This window comes from Oncorhynchus gorbuscha, linkage group LG18 (genome assembly GCF_021184085.1).
Source record: "Oncorhynchus gorbuscha isolate QuinsamMale2020 ecotype Even-year linkage group LG18, OgorEven_v1.0, whole genome shotgun sequence".
Lineage (NCBI taxonomy): Eukaryota > Metazoa > Chordata > Actinopteri > Salmoniformes > Salmonidae > Oncorhynchus > Oncorhynchus gorbuscha.
Genome location: NC_060190.1, coordinates 11769842 through 11786773, shown reverse-complemented (window position 1 = coordinate 11786773; position 16932 = coordinate 11769842). Strand labels below are relative to the sequence as shown.

General features: G+C 45.6%; 1 protein-coding gene across 8 annotated transcripts in view; it reads left to right on the top strand.

Annotated features, from left to right (window-relative positions):
* The window catches only part of LOC124003499 (myosin-10-like), a 98506-nt gene that overhangs the window by 34768 nt on the left and 46806 nt on the right, over nt 1-16932 (top strand). For 4 of the 8 annotated variants that reach the window (XM_046311793.1, XM_046311791.1, XM_046311788.1 and 1 more), the window contains exons 4-5: nt 11755-11782; nt 14065-14167. In XM_046311793.1, coding sequence (XP_046167749.1) covers nt 11755-11782; nt 14065-14167 — 131 coding nt within the window. Of the gene's footprint in view, nt 1-11754; nt 11783-14064; nt 14174-16932 lie in introns of all 8 variants that reach the window. The other 4 variants (XM_046311792.1, XM_046311789.1, XM_046311787.1 and 1 more) reach the window with 1 other exon arrangement.

Here is a 16932-nt window from a genome sequence, read left to right as displayed (position 1 = left end):
TCCATACATGGTCAGTACAGGTGTTTTCCGTATATATGGCCAGGTATTTGTCCATACACGGTCAGTACAGGTGTTCTTTGTACATGGCCAGGTATTTGTCCATACATGGTCAGTACAGGTGTTCTTTGTACATGGCCAGGTATTTGTCCATATATGGTCAGTACAGGTGTCGTCATACAGCAGATGTGAACGAGAGGCTTGCCTTCTGCCTTAGTCTAGAGTGAAGCCGAAATCACATGGAGAGACGCCCTTAGCGAGCATTAATTCTCATACACTGCATAGCGTATGCCAATGAAAATCCATAATAAACAGTTATCTATGCTCCCTATGAAGCCCCTGAGAGTTATTGTTGTGAGTTCCTTAGATGTCCTACGGGAGCCACCGTACCTGTGCTAAACCCGAGTTGTTTATAAACAACCAAGTCTTTCTTGTTCTTCTACGTAAGCGGTCCTCAAGTTTTCCAGACGTAGCCTGCCAAGGAAATGAAATCAACACAGGTAGGCTGCGACCTTAGCTTACAGCCCAATATATTTTAAACTACATCTTTAGTCTACTTAGCATAGAGGAATTGTAATTATCTTCCCTAATTCTTTTCTACAAACGACCCCAAGCAATCTATCTGGTTATTTTACCAGAATTGCTCCGTGTAGACGCGTGAAAAATAGACTTGCTTGCTAATTTGACGTGCTATGATGCTGTTGACACTCGCGGCATGTCTGTTTTCTCTCACTCATATGCATTCTATTTCCAGCATGAGCACACTTTTCGTTAGAATTGAGATTGAGGCTCGTGGCTGGCAGGGATGTGAACTGGAATGTGTGGAATGAGTCTGGTCACTGCATTAATTCAGCAGGGGGGGGGGGGGGGGGTCTGAAGGGGGGGGGGGTAGTGGGGAAGCAGTCTGCCCACAGTCTACAGTGTGAGAGAGGCCCTATCCCCCCTGTCTCGTGGCTGGTTGGAACTTTCTCTGGAGGAGCCAGGCCAACCAACAATGATCTTCATTTTACTCTGGTTTGGACTCTGATATCTGCTGACTGACATACTACTGCTAACCACACAACACTTGGATGATGCCTTATTTGTTGAAGAGTGCATCTGCTATAAGTGATCAGTGCTCAGAGTTCATTTTGAGACATTTCATCTCTTTTTTTCTTAAACTAATGAAAACTAGACTATCCTCAATGAAAGCTACAGACCACCAGTTTGTCTTCATTATCCACCACGGCCCAGTGGATGTGTTGTACCTCTATTTATATCAAACTGGTTTCTGAGGTCTTCCTCCTTCAAAACCACTTTGTTAACAGCAATATTGACTGCTTTAAGCACAGATGACGGCTAGGGCCAGCGGGCCACAGGGTCACAATGAGCTCACTGTCCGTGGGCTGAGATCAGCTCCCTCTGCCCCCTCTGCTCTGCTCTTCTCTCCCTCGTCCCATCCTCCCTTGTCTCCTCTCTGTCACAAACGCCACACGCAGAGCCACTGTGCCCAAGATGTCCTCCCATGTTTCACTTTGTCACAGGTTTGAAAGATGGTGACGTGTATTTTGTTTTTGTTGTCTATGGTCTGTGGAGGAGCTCAAGTAGAGTCATCCATCCAAGCCTGGTGGTGAACTTGTTAATTAGGCTATAAATGATTAAGTAATTATTCTATTATTTTGAGCATTAATAACAAAACTTTGGTACTGCCTTTTTCCCTCCCATGAGACAGTCCATTACTAAAGAATTGGCCAAACACCGTACAACTGAATAGGTTTTAAAATCATTTGTATTCTTTCCTCAAATATTTGAACAACCAATCCTATCCTATTTCGTGGAGCAGCCTCGTGAGGCCATCCAAAATAATCAAGTCATGTGAAGCTGGAAAGAACACTACCAATCATGTGAATCCCACACAACGGTTCTCATGACTAGGCTATAAAACACTGTTTCAGAAATAACAGCTCTGTTTGGTTCCCCATCTATGCCCGCCCCTCAAATAGTCATCAGAGTTTTACGATCTTGGAGAGGTTGTTGAGGTCGATGCATTGACATGAATGAATGGAATTCAAGAACGTCCTCTTGACTCGATTATATCCTTCCCACATCTGCAGCTGGCCAGATAAAGTGAGAAATGTTCCCACATCAGCCTTGCTGTCTCGGCTGTGTTTGCGTCTGAAAGAGATCAGGGTTTTGGATGTGAAGGGAGACACAGGAAGGATGAGACAATGGTGTGTGTGCGTGCTTCTCAGTACGGCCGTGCATAGAGCAGCGGATTATGACATCATACCATGAAATGCCTGTAAATCCTTGTGCATCAGTGAGAATGTGTCGAGCCAGGGCCCCCCGCCCGTCATCAAAGCCAGGAAGAACCTGCTCAAATCAAGGAAGCTGCACTGTCCCTGATGAGCCATCCAGCTGTGCCTGAGTCCACCCCCCCCACCACACACCCTGTTTTCCTCAGGCATCCCTATCTACAGAACAACCCATCCACCTCTGGCCTCTCTCCTCTCTCCAGTTCACTTTTTCAAACCAGCTCTCTCCCTCCATCAGAAGACCGGGCCAGGTCTGCCTCTCTCTCTGTGACAATACTGGGCCAAATTAGAATAGTTACGGCTACTGTAGCGAAGGACAATAGCATTTCTTAAGAGTTGGTTCATGGTTGAATGACCGCCCTCCTTCCACCACAAGTGTTATTTTATTCATGTATTTCGTGTTGGCTGTGTAGGGCTGGAATCACAAGTGTTATTTTATTCATGTATATCGTGTTGGCTGTGCAGGGCTGGAATCACAAGTGTTATTTTATTCATGTATATCGTGTTGGCTGTGCAGGGCTGGAATCACAAGTGTTATTTTATTCATGTATATCGTGTTGGCTGTGCAGGGCTGGAATCACAAGTGTTATTTTATTCATGTATATCGTGTTGGCTGTGTAGGGCTGGAATCACAAGTGTTATTTTATTCATGTATATCGTGTTGGCTGTGTAGGGCTGGAATCACAAGTGTTATTTTATTCATGTATATCGTGTTGGCTGTGCAGGGCTGGAATCACAAGTGTTATTTTATTCATGTATATCGTGTTGGCTGTGCAGGGCTGGAATCACAAGTGTTATTTTATTCATGTATATCGTGTTGGCTGTGCAGGGGTGGAATCACAAGTGTTATTTTATTCATGTATATCGTGTTGGCTGTGCAGGGCTGGAATCACAAGTGTTATTTTATTCATGTATATCGTGTTGGCTGTGCAGGGCTGGAATCACAAGTGTTATTTTATTCATGTATATCGTGTTGGCTGTGCAGGGCTGGAATCACAAGTGTTATTTTATTCATGTATATCGTGTTGGCTGTGCAGGGCTGGAATCACAAGTGTTATTTTATTCATGTATATCGTGTTGGCTGTGTAGGGCTGGAATCACAAGTGTTATTTTATTCATGTATATCGTGTTGGCTGTGCAGGGGTGGAATCACAAGTGTTATTTTATTCATGTATATCGTGTTGGCTGTGCAGGGGTGGAATCACAATTTAATTTTACCTTTATTTAACCAGGCAAGTCAGTTAAGAACATATTCTTATTTTCAATGACGGCCTGGGAACAGTGGGTTAACTGCCTGTTCAGGGGCAGAACGACAGATTTGTACCTTGTCAGCTCGGGGGTTTGAACTCGCAACCTTCCGGTTACTAGTCCAACGCTCTAACCACTAGGCTACGCTGCCGCCCCAAGTGTTATTTTATTCATGTATATCGTGTTGGCTGTGCAGGGCTGGAATCACAAATGAGCTCATCCAGGACAGAAATTGCATCCGAACATTCCCTTCAGGAGGCCAGGTCCAGACAAAGCCTCACCTTCAGGGACATTGAGCAACTATTCAGGTATCATCTCTTCCTCTGATGCCTTTGAAAGGGTCTTAGTCTATTGCACCGGCTTGTGTCGTTACCGTGTCCTGGGGTGTGAAAGACCTTAATATCCGAGAGAGAGAGTGTCATTTCCAGTGACTCAGGAAGAGGTCATGGGAAGTGTCAGTGGCCAGCCGCCATCTGTAGAATCTGTAGCGGAAACAGAAGAGGGGGAAAACCCATTTGGAGAAGGGAGAAGCAAATGAAACATGCCTCGCTTCTGAGTCTGGTTTAATATCAAACGGTTTCCAATGTAGTTCTTCAGATGTGGTCAAAAACATGATTATTATGTTTAAAGAATTCATATTTGCGATGCAAAGCAAACATTAATATGACCGGCTGCCAACAACAAATGGCAACATCATGCTATGTAGCCACTAATACATTGGTGGTATAACTAATTTATTTGCACGTCAAGACTTTTCTCCACAACCCTTTTAATCCGCTAAGTGAGGATGAATGGAGAGGAGATTTACAGTACCTACTTGAATGCCCAGCAGCAACCCAAACTCAGTGTCAGACAAAGATGGAAACCAGTAGCACCTCTCTCTTTGTTCCTAAGAGATGGTGAAGACCTGCTAGATTTGAACACGACACGTTAAATGCACCACTTGTTACATCACAGCGACAATTCCAAATTTCACATGAATTCATCGGATTGCTTTGTAGTGCACCCATCTAGCCGTCTCGTAGGTCGGGGTGAAATTCCTGAGATTATTAGGAAATCTAATAAAACCAATGTTGTTTTGGCCGATTACATTGCACTCCACGAGGAGACTGTGTGGCAGGCTGACTACCTGTTATGCGAGTGCAGCAAGGAGCCACGGTACGGTGCTAGCAAGCATTAAACGTATTTATAAAAAACAATCAATCTTAACATAATCACTAGTTAACTACACATGGTTGATGATATTACTAGTATATCTAGCTTGTCCTGCGTTGCCTGTTAATTTATCATTGAATCAAAGCCTACTTCGCCAAACGGGTGATTTAACAAGCGCATTCGCGAAAAAAGTACTGTCGTTGCACCAATGTGTACCTAACCATAAACATCAACGCTTTCTTAAAATCAATACACAAGTATATATTTTTAAACCTGCATATTTAGTTAATATTGCCATCTAACATGAATTTCTTTTAACTAGGGAAATTGTGTCACTTCTCTTGCGTTCTGTGCAACAGAGTCAGGGTAAATGCAGCAGTTTGGGCCACCTGGCTCGTTGCGAACTGCGTGAAGACTATTTCTTCCTAACAAAGACAGCCAACTTCGCCAAACGGGGGATGATTTAATAAAAGCGCATTTGCGATAAAAGCACAATCGTTGCACGAATGTACCTAACCATAAACATCAATGCCTTTCTTAAAATCAATACACAGAAGTATATATTTTCAAACCTGCATATTTAGTTAAAATAAATTCATGTTAGCAGGCAATATTAAACTAGGGAAATTGTGTCACTTCTCTTGCGTTCATTGCACGCAGAGTCAACATTCTGGGCCACCTGGCTCGTTGCGAACTAATTTCCCATAATTATACGTAATTATAACACAACACTGAAGGTTGTGCAATGTAACAGTAATATTTAGACTTATGGATGCCACCCGTTAGATAAAATACAGAACTGTTCCGTATTTCACTGAAATGAAGTTGCTGTACCAGGCGGTGATACAGCCCGACAGGATGCTCTCAATTGTGTGTCTGTAAAAGTTTGTCAGGGTTTTAAATCAAATCAAATCAAATTTTATTTGTCACATACACATGGTTAGCAGATGTTAAATGCGAGTGTAGCGAAATGCTTGTGCTTCTAGTTCCGACAATGCAGTGATAACCAACAAGTAATCTAACTAACAATTCCAAAACTACTGTCTTATACACAGTGTAAGGGGATAAGGAACATGTACATAAGGATATATGAATGAGTGATGGTACAGAGCAGCATACAGTAGATGGTATCGAGTACAGTATATACATATGAGATGAGTGTGTAGACAAAGTAAACAAAGTGGCATAGTTAAAGTGGCTTTTAGGTGACAAGCAAAATTTCTTCAGCCTCCTTCAGCCTCAAAACTTTGGAAATTAAATAATTTGGGTCATTGACATCCTTGAAAAGCTGATAACGCTTAGCCTAGAGACAAGTGTTAGTCCTTTGGTGTATACAGGAAAATACACACCCCCTACGAAGGAGAAGATACATCCCTGTCTTGAATGATTGACTATGGTACCTCACAGGAGACAATCTAATAATGCGTCACAATCCTTTCCATCCACCTTTCCACTGCTCATCATGACTCTCCCAGATTGGATGGAAACTCTTTAAACCTAATAAGGAGTGTATTCCCAGACACAATCAGGTTATTGATGTCTTCTGGGCTAAAGGCCATCAAACATAGAAGTGCTCCTCCTTGGTAGAGTTACAAATTGGACAGAAGGCTGTCTTCAGGGCTACGATGCTGTTCTGCTCCTGATGAGTCATTGCTGGTGTGTGCAGCTCTCTCTCTCTCTTATGCTATATTGGTCATGGTCTATTATAGTCCAGTCTGAGAACTTGGCACATGGCACTTAGGCTATGAAACTTCATATGGGAAATCTGGTCAGTTATGTTCCCACCTTTCCCTCTATAAACTAGCTCACTGCTAGTAAATATAATTGGTTATGTACAGTCCCAAACTGTGCTTCTGGGCCCTTACTTTGGGTCAGCCTCATGCTCTGCCTCTTACTGTGGGTCAGCCCCATGCTCTGCCTCTTACTGTGGGTCAGCCCTGTGCTCTGCCTCTTACTGTGTGGCAGCCCCATGCTCTGCCTCTTACTGTGGGTCAGCCCCATGCTCTGCCTCTTACTGTGGGTCAGCCCTGTGCTCTGCCTCTTACTGTGTGGCAGCCCCATGCTCTGCCTCTTACTGTGGGTCAGCCCCATGCTCTGCTTCTGTGGGTCACCCCTATACCCCTTACTGTGGGTCTACCCATGCTCTGCCTCTTGCTGTGGGCCACCCCTATGCCCCTTACTGTGGGTCTGCCCATGTTCTGCCTATTACTGTGGGTCACCCCTATGCCCCTTACTGTGTGGCAGCCCCATGCTCTCCCGCTTACTGTGGGTCAGCCCCATGCTCTGCCTCTTACTGTGGATCAGCCCCTTGCTCTGCCTTGGTGACAAGAGCCCAGCCCTCGTCAGACTCGCACCCAGAACAGACCACAAAGGTCTATCTGTCGTCAGTGGTCTCCTCCGGAGCCCAGAGGAAGGGACTCACTGCAGAAGGGAAGGGAGCTGATGGCCTTTGTCTTATCTGTGGTACTCCAGCTTTGCCAGGCATGTGACACAGCTGAGAGGCCTGAGGAGGCGCTGATGCTGGCAGCCAAACCACAGTTAGTTCCCATGACCTCACACCTCACCACCCCCCACCTCACCAACCCCTTACGCTCCTCTCTACTGCCACTCTCTGGTGCAAACCTGGCCGGCAGCCACAAACTTGGGTTCATTTGGAGTCCACTGCTTCCGGGGACTGATCGGATGCCTCCCATTGTGTCAGTTTGGTCTGGTGGCAGACAGTGCTTTATGTGGTGTATACGAGTGCGAAGAATGAAGTATTAGAAACATGATCTGGTGGCAATTACTTGGACTACAAGCATTAATCTTTACATACTAAATGTATTATAACTCTGTAATATGATCATAATGATCAATACTTTGTATTTATGTTACCCCCCCCCCAATGAAAAACTTACAAAATATATGAAACTGTGGTAACAAAAAATCTAAAATATTTCCATTACCCATTAACTGGACAGATGTTAAGTCATGTACATTAGCGTCAACCACCAGTACTGTGTAGAGCTGTTCTGATTCTCCAGTAATTTACTGTAATCTGAAGAAGTTATGCAACCCAATGTCAAATCTGGTTACAATTAATGAAATCCAGTCGAGTTAAGAAAATTAAATCACTGGAACACTTGTTTGACAAAAAGCAACTTGTCTGCTAACTCAGCTGTGCCCTTAAACCAGCTGTTCCCTGGACACCATATGTGAATTGATTGCCCCCCATCAACCTTCAGAACTCCTGCTGTTAGGTGACCTAAACTGGGACATGCTTAACACCCCGGCCATCCTACAATCTAAGCTTGATGCCCTCAATCTCACACAAATTATCAGTGAACCTACCAGGTACAACCTCAAATCCGTAAACACAGGCACCCTCATAGATATCATCCTAACCAACCTGCCCTCCAAATACATCTCCACTGTCTTCAACCAGGATCTCAGCGATCACTGCCTCATTGCTTGCGTCCGTAATGGGTCTGCGGTCAAATGACCACCCCTCATCACTGTCAAACGCTCCCGAAAACACTTCATCGAGCAGGCCTTCTTAAACGACCTGGACCGGATATCGGGGAAGGATATTGACCTCATTCCGTCAGTAGAAGATGCCTGGTTATTCTTTAAAAGTGCTTTCCTCACCATCTTAAATAAGCATGCCCCGTTCAAAAAATGTAGAACCAGGAATAGATGTAGCCCGTGGTTCACTCCAGACCTGACTGCCCTTGACCAGCACAAAAACATCCTGTGGCGTACCGCATTAACATCAAATAGCCCCCGCGATATGCAACTTTTCAGGGAAGTTAGGAACCAATATACACAGGCATTTAGGAAAGCAAAGGATAGCGTTTCCAAACATTTTTGGAAACATCAACAAATTTGCACCCTGCAGCACAAACTCCAAAAAGTTCTGGGACACAATAATTGAACATTTCAATAAGCATTTTTCTACAGCTGGCCATGCTTTCCACCTGGCCACCCCCACGCCGGTCAACACCCCTGCACCCGCCACAGCAACTTGCCCAAGCCTCCCCCATTTCTCCTTCACCCAAATCCAGATAGCTTATTCTGAAAGAGCTGCAAAATCAGCCGGGCTAGACAATCTGGACCCTCTCTTCTAAAATTATCAGGCGAAATTGTTGCAACCCCTATTACGAGCCTGTTCAACCTCTTTCGTATCGTCTGAGATCCCCAAAGATTGGAAAGCTGCCGTGGTCATCCCCCTCTTCAAAGGGGAGACACTCTAGACCCAAACTGCTACAGACCTATATCTATCCTACCCTGCCTTTCTAAGGTCTTCGAAAGCCAAGTTAACAAACAGATCACCGACCATTTCGAATCCCACCGTACCTACTCCGCTATGCAATCTGGTTTCAAAGCTGGTCATGGGTGCACCTCAGCCACGCTCAAGGTCCTAAACGATATCATAACCGCCATCGATAAGAGACAATACTGTGCAGCTGTATTCATCGACCTGGCCAAGGCTTTCGACTCTGTCATTCACCACATTCTTATCGGCAGACTCAAAAGCCTTGGTTTCTCAAATGACTGCCTCGCCTGGTTCACCAACTACTTCTCAGACAGAGTTCAGTGTGGCAAATCGGAGGGCCTGTTGTCCGGACCTCTGGCAGTCTCTATGGGGGTGCCACATGGTTAAATTCTCAGGCCGACTCTTTTCTCTGTATACATCAATGATGTCGCTCTTGCTGTTGGTGATTCTCTGATCCACCTCTACGCAGACGACACCATTCTGTATACTACTGGCCCTTCTTTGGACACTGTGTTAACTAACCTCCAGATGAGCTTCAATGCCATATAACTCTCCTTCCGTGGCCTCCAACTGCTCTTAAATGCAAGTAAAACTAAATGCATGCTCTTCAACCGATTGCTGCCCGCACCTGCCCTCCCGTCCAGCATCACTACTCTGGACGGTTATGACTTGTGGAATATGTGGACAACTACAAATACCTAGGTGTCTGCTTAGACTGTAAACTCTCCTTCCAGACTCACAAGCATCTCCAATCCAAAAGTAAATCTAGATTCGGTTTCCTATTTCGCAACAAAGCATCATTCACTCATGCTGCCAAACATATCCTTGTAAAATTGACTATCCTGCCCATCCTTGACTTCGGCGATGTCTTTTACAAAATAGCCCCCAACACTCTACTCAGCAAAATAGATGCAGTCTATCACAGTGCCATCCGTTTTGTCACCAAAGCCCCATATACTACCCATCACTGCAACCTTTATGCTCTTGTTGGCTGGCCCTCACTTCATATTCGTCGCCAAACCCACTGGCAACAGATCATCTATAAGTCTTTGCCAGGTTAAACCCCGCCTTATCTCAGCTCACTGGTCATCATAGCAGCATCCATTCGTAGCATGCGCTCCAGCAGGTATATTTCACTGGTCACCCTCAAAGCAAATTCCTCATTGGCCCCCTTTCCTTCCAGTTCTCTGCTGCCAATGACTTGAACTAATTGCAACAATCACTGAAGCTGGATACCCATATCTCCCTCACTAACTTTAAACACCAGCTGTCAGAGCAGCTCACAGATCACTGCACCTGTACATAGCCCATCTGAAAATAGCCCATCCAACTTCCTCATCCCCATACTGTTATTTATTTTTTATTTTTTACTCCTTTGCACTCCAGTATCTCTACTTGCACATTCATCTTTTGCACATCTATCATTCCAGTTTTTAATTGCTAAATTGTAATTGTTTTGCCACTATGGCCTATTTATTGCCTACCTCGCTTATCTTACCTCACTTTCACACACTGTATATAGACTTTTTTTCTATTGTGTTATTGACTGTATGTTTGTTTACTCCATGTGTAACTCTGTTGTTTGTGTCACACTGCTTTGCTTTATCTTGGCCAGCTCGCAGTCGCAGTTGTAAATGAGAACTTGTTCTCAACTAGCCTACCTGGTTAAATAAAGGTGAAATAAAAACATGTAATAAAAAACCCATTGTGGTGCCCCCGTTCACCTCAGCCAATTAGATGAGATGGTGCTCCGTGATTGGCTTGTTGTTAGCAAACTGTCTCAACCTCACTGTCACTTCAAATGGCTCCCTCCTGCTTCTTCCTGATTCTCTAGCTGTTAAACCAGAGCTTCTTTCTCTCTCTTTATCCTCTCTCTCCTCTATTTCCTGCTGACTGTAAATCACATTGATGCTCTGCCTTCTTCCTAGAGAGCTGTGTTTCTGTCATCAGCCAACCAGTTCAGTGATACAGGGCTCTAAAATAACAAGTCTGTACATACAGGGAAAGATGGCATTTGGTTGCAGTATTGCGCCTACCGTGGTCTGGCTGAGTTCAATGAGTTCATGTGTAAACTGTTTTCACATAGGCTACATGTACATGATGGACATAGCCGACATACAGCCTTAGAAAAAAAGGTGCTATTTAGAACCCTTTTGGTTTCCATGTATAACTCTTTCCACAGAAGGTTCTACATGGAATCAAAAAGAGTTCTACCTGGAACCAAAAGGGGTTCTATGGGGACAGCCGAAGAACCCTTTTGGAACTCTTTGTGTGTGTAGCTTTCAGCAGTTTTTACGCTCAGCTTCCCTCAATTCCCCAGCCTAATAGCGACAAGGTACACTATCAGCCCTTATCTCTGTAATGCAGAGGTTTGGCACTACAAAGCTTTCCTTTGAAAGACTCCTCGATTCCTTCTCCATTTTGTGTGCCTCAGAACACCTGTGAAATGTCTGGATCCTGAGGCTTTTGAAATGTTTAGTGAAATTACATTTCGTTCCTGGTGCAGACAATGACCTTCAACCTGTTTGAAGGGAGTATCTCATTCGATGGCAAACTCACCAAGCTCAGTAAAGTTGGCTATGTTCTGTAAAATTACTTCATGTATCACTGTCTGTCAGCCAGTGATACATTTGGTACAAGATCTCATTTCATTTTGAAAGAGGGATTTGGGGGATTGGGCCATTGCCCGATGAGTATGCTAAATGCTGACACTGTGTATAATTTCTCTCTCTCTTTCTCTCTCCCCCCATTTCTCTATTTCCCTCTCTCCCCCTCTCTCTCTCCCTCTTTCTCTCTCCCTCCCAGACCGAGAGGACCAATCAATTCTCTGCACGTGAGTAACCTCTGAGCCTTGTCTGCCCAGCCCTTTTCTTTTCGTGTTCTGTGTTGCATGGGTTGCTGGATTTACAGTGTCTTCTCAGTTTGATTCCTTGCATCCAGCCTGCATAGTATCATACCACACGTCACTGGTTTGGACCAGATGGTTTGGAAAGGCCATGCAGCGCCAGCTTAATTGCATAACATTCACGAATCAATTATCTTTGTTATGCGCGTCTCTTCCTCACTTAGTAGTCCCGAAAATGAAATGGGGAAATGACCTGCTGCATTGCATTCCTGCAGAAGCTCTATTCAACTCCGAATGAAGTGTAGCCTGTTGAAGCCGACATGAATGTACTTAGCACTGATTATAGGTCGAAAGAGGAATCGATTGAATTGAACTAGAACAGAGCCAGAGGCCTCTATGACTATTTCAAAAGGAGCAACTTAGTGACACAGAACAGTGAGACAGACACTTACGGGAAAGAGACTTAGGCTTGGGGCAGGGAAGCTGGGAAATGTTTGGTATTTCTGCCGCGCACACACACATACACACATACACACACACTTTACCCTTTACCCGTTGGCTGTATTCCAGTCTAGCGCCCAATATCTACAGATGACAGGAATGCTGCCAAGAAACATGTCAGCGTGGCATCTCATCGTAAGCCTCTGTGACAGGCCTACACCGATGATGTGTGAAAGAGTATACAGGGTAAAGTTTCTCCAGGTGTGTGTGTTCTCTCCCTGCGCTGGTCTGAATCCGATCCACCACCACCCAAAATGTCCCTGGAGCCGCCAGGGCTACAAGCCACCAGTCAACACATATTTTCCTAACCTCTCACCATACATGACTAAATCTGGGGAAGCATAGAAGAATTTGGATGGATGTCGGAAGTGTGGCTTGAACACTATCATAAAATCTCACATCTGCTCTGATGCTTTTATATGCCAACTGTGACACACACACACACACACACACACACACACACACACACACACACACACACACACACACACACACACACACACACACACACACACACACACACACACACACACACACACACACACACACACACACACACACACACACACACACACACACACACACACACACACACACACACACACACACTGTAGGAGATGGTGGTCATCTGTAAATGCTGCACAGAGGTGCCATGAAATTGTAAGTCAGTCCCTGAGAGTCGTCTCCTCTGCAGCAAGGCGAACCAACCTGAGGAATCTAACACTTAAAGTTCAATGCCAACCTCATGGACATTGACGCAATCACTCACTCACGGTCTGTGTCCAAAATAGCACCCTAATGCCTATATAATGCATTACTTTTGACCAGAGCCCCTTCATTTCAGACGCAGCCAGAAACACCCTCTGTTCCCGGTGGTTATTGAGCTCAACACTAAACACACAACTCATCAGCCATACAACATATTCATAATACTAGACTAGACTAGGATAGGACTTCACCACATAGCCAGGTAAGGGGAATATGAAAGAAACTACATATGACTTTGTTATGGTAATTGGTTTTATACTCTGTGAGTATTCAGGGGCCTTGTCATATCTTTGAAGATCATCATGTCGTTAGTTTTATTTTGCAGATCATTTTGCTCAAATAGATATAACCTAGCGTTGAGCTTGAGATCTGGGAGAAGGTTCAATGTTAACCACCTGTGATTACGTAGAATGAGTACCTATTGTAAAACCACTGGTATGCATTGTGTGTTGACGTTACTGTACAGTAAGTGTCACTTGGGGATAGGATTCTTTCTGCATGGCTTGAAGAGCTTGCAAAAACATACTTCCTTGCTCTAGAGCTGTCATCGCTGTGGGTCCGTGAGTCCCGCCCTCAACCACAGCCGCTGAACTAAACTAGCGCAAAGAAAATAAACAGCACATATGGATACACAAAAGCCCAGCTACACCGCCTCATCCGATAAACCTTGCACCTGTGGTTTATTTTCATTCATTTGTTGTTTAGCGGATTTGCAGGGAGCAGAGCGTGGCTAGCTCTCTCTACCCAAGCTCAAGACTGTTTATGGAGTTTCCCAAGTGCCACAATCTCCTCGCAAAAACATCTGCCAGTCAGAAATACAGTTCCGACACACACACGCACGCACGCACGCACGCACGCACGCACGCACGCACGCACGCACGCACACACACACACACACACACACACACACACACACACACACACACACACACACACACACACTTCATTCATCCCCATCTACTAACCTAGGAATCTGTCTTGTGTGTTTTCTATCTTCTCAGAGGTGAATCTGGTGCTGGCAAGACAGAAAACACTAAAAAGGTCATCCAGTACCTTGCACATGTGGCTTCCTCCCATAAAGGAAAAAAAGACCACAGCATTCCTGTAAGTGTAAGTTTCTGTCTTTTCTTTCTCTATATTCCCCCTGCCATGTTTATCTCCCTTCCACACCTCTAGATCTCCCCCTAAGCCCTGTTCTAAATGTCACAGTTACAGTATGACTTTCTATTGAGGGGTAACTGATGAAAGAGGAGTTAACAACTTGTACGGCCCACATTGCCCCCTAATACCAGGCCAGTCTGATCCACAAAGTCCCCCTAATACCAGGCCAGTCTGATCCACAATGTCCCCCTAATACCAGGCCAGTCTGATCCACAAAGTCCCCCTAATACCAGGCCAGTCTGATCCACAATGTCCCCCTAATACCAGGCCAGTCTGACCCACAAAGTCCCCTAATACCAGGCCAGTCTGATCCACAAAGTCCCCTAATACCAGGCCAGTCTGTTCCACAATGTCCACCTAATACCATGCCAGTCTGATCCACAAAGTCCCCTAATACCAGGCCAGTCTGATCCACAAAGTCCCCTAGTACCAGGCCAGTCTGATCCACAATGTCCACCTAATACCATGCCAGTCTGATCCACAAAGTCCCCTAATAACAGGCCAGTCTGATCCACAATGTCCCCCTAATACCAGGCCAGTCTGATCCACAAAGTCCCCTAATACCAGGCCAGTCTGATCCACAAAGTCCCCTAATACCAGGCCAGTTTATTCCACAGTGTCCCCCTAATACCTGGCCAGTCTAATCCACAATGTCCCCCTAATACCTGGCCAGTTTGATCCACAATGTCCCCCAAATACCTGGCTAGTCTAATCCACAATGCCCCCCTAATACCTGGCCAGTTTAATCCACAATGTCCCCCTAATACCAGGATAGTTTTATCCACAATGTCCCTCTAATTCCAGGACAGTCTGATCCACAATGTCCCTCGAATACCAGGACAGTTTGATCCACAATGTCCCCCTAATGCCAGGCCAGTCTAATTCACAATGCCCCTCTAATACCAGACCAGTCTGAGCCACAATGTCCCCCTAATACCAAGCCAGACTAATTCACAATGTCCCTCTAATACCAGACCAGTCTGAGCCACAATGTCCCCCTAATACCAGGTCAGTTTAATCCAAAATGTCCACCTAAATGCCAGGCCAGTTGGATCCACAATGTCCCCCTAATACCAGGCCAGTTTAATCCACAATGTCCACCTAAATGCCAGGTCAGTTTGATCCACAATTTCCCCCTAATACCAGGCCAGTCTGATCCACAATGTCCCCCTAATACCAGGCCAGTCTGATCCACAATGTCCCCCTAATACCAAGGCAGTTTAATCTACAATGTCCCCCTAAATGCCAGGCCAGTTTGATCCACAATGTCCCCCTAATACCAGGCCAGTCTGATTCACAATGTCTCCCTAATACCAGGCCAGTCTGATTCACAATGTCCGCCTATAACCAGGCCAGTCTGATCCACAATGTCCGCCTAATACCAGGCCAGTTTGATCCACAATGTCCCCCTAATACCAGGCCAGTTTGATCCACAATGTCCCCCTAATACCAGGCCAGTTTGATCCACAATGTCCCCATAATACCAGGCCAGTTTGATCCACAATGTCCCCCTAATAACAGGGCAGTCTGATCCACTGGTATTTAAAGTACAGTGGATTAACTCCAACCCTTGTTAATCCATATCAGATAGATCCATATGATAATGGGGGTATAATCTTTAGAGAACAACAGTGTTATGCAGGTGAGTGAGGACCCAAAAGCAATTTAACAGAAACAGAGTCTTTTAATGTCCAAACAGGGAAAACATAAATCCTCTATCTTTACAGGAGAGTCCCCCTTCTAGTAGTAGAGGAGAATTGCAGGGCTAGCGGCAACAGACTGCAGGTCCCTTCGGGTAGGCGCGGGCCGTAGAGGATAGAGACACCTGCTCACACGCAGTATCTGATGAAGAGGCAGATTACGACAGGACGGAACAAGGGCAAAGCAAACAAGAATCCGACAAGGACAGAAGCAGAAACAGAGAGAGAAATAGAGACCTAATCAGAGGGCAAAAGAGGGGACAGGTGTGAGAGAGTAAACGAGGTCGTTAGGAGAATGAGGAACAGCTGGGAGCAGGAACGGAACGATAGAGAGAGAGAGAGATAGAGAGAGAGAAAGAAACCTAATACGACCAGCAGGGGGAAACGAAGAGAAGAGAAAGCACAGGGACAAGACATGACAATACATGACAGTACCCCCCCCACTCACCGAGCGCCTCCTGGCGCACTCGAGGAGGAAACCTGGCGGCAACCGAGGAAATCATCGATCAGCGAACGGTCCAGCACGTCCCGAGATGGAACCCAACTCCTTTCCTCAGGACCGTACCCCTCCCAATCCACTAGGTACTGATGACCACGGCCCCGAGGACGCATGTCCATAATCTTCCGGACCCTGTAGATAGGTGCGCCCTCGACAAGGACGGGGGGGGGTGGGGGGATGACGAACGGGGGGCGCGAAGAAAAGGCTTGACACAGGAGACATGGAAGACCGGGTGGACGCGACGAAGATGTCGCGGAAGAAGAAGTCGCACTGCGACAGGATTAACGACCTGAGAAATACGGAACGGACCAATGAACCGCGGGGTCAATTTGCGAGAAGCTGTCATAAGGGGGAGGTTACGAGTGGAGAGCCATACTCTCTGACCGCGACAATACCTAGGACTCTTAGTCCTACGCTTATTAGCGGCTCTCACAGTCTGCGCCCTATAACGGCAAAGTGCAGACCTGACCCTCTTCCAGGTGCGCTCACAACGTTGAACAAAAGCCTGA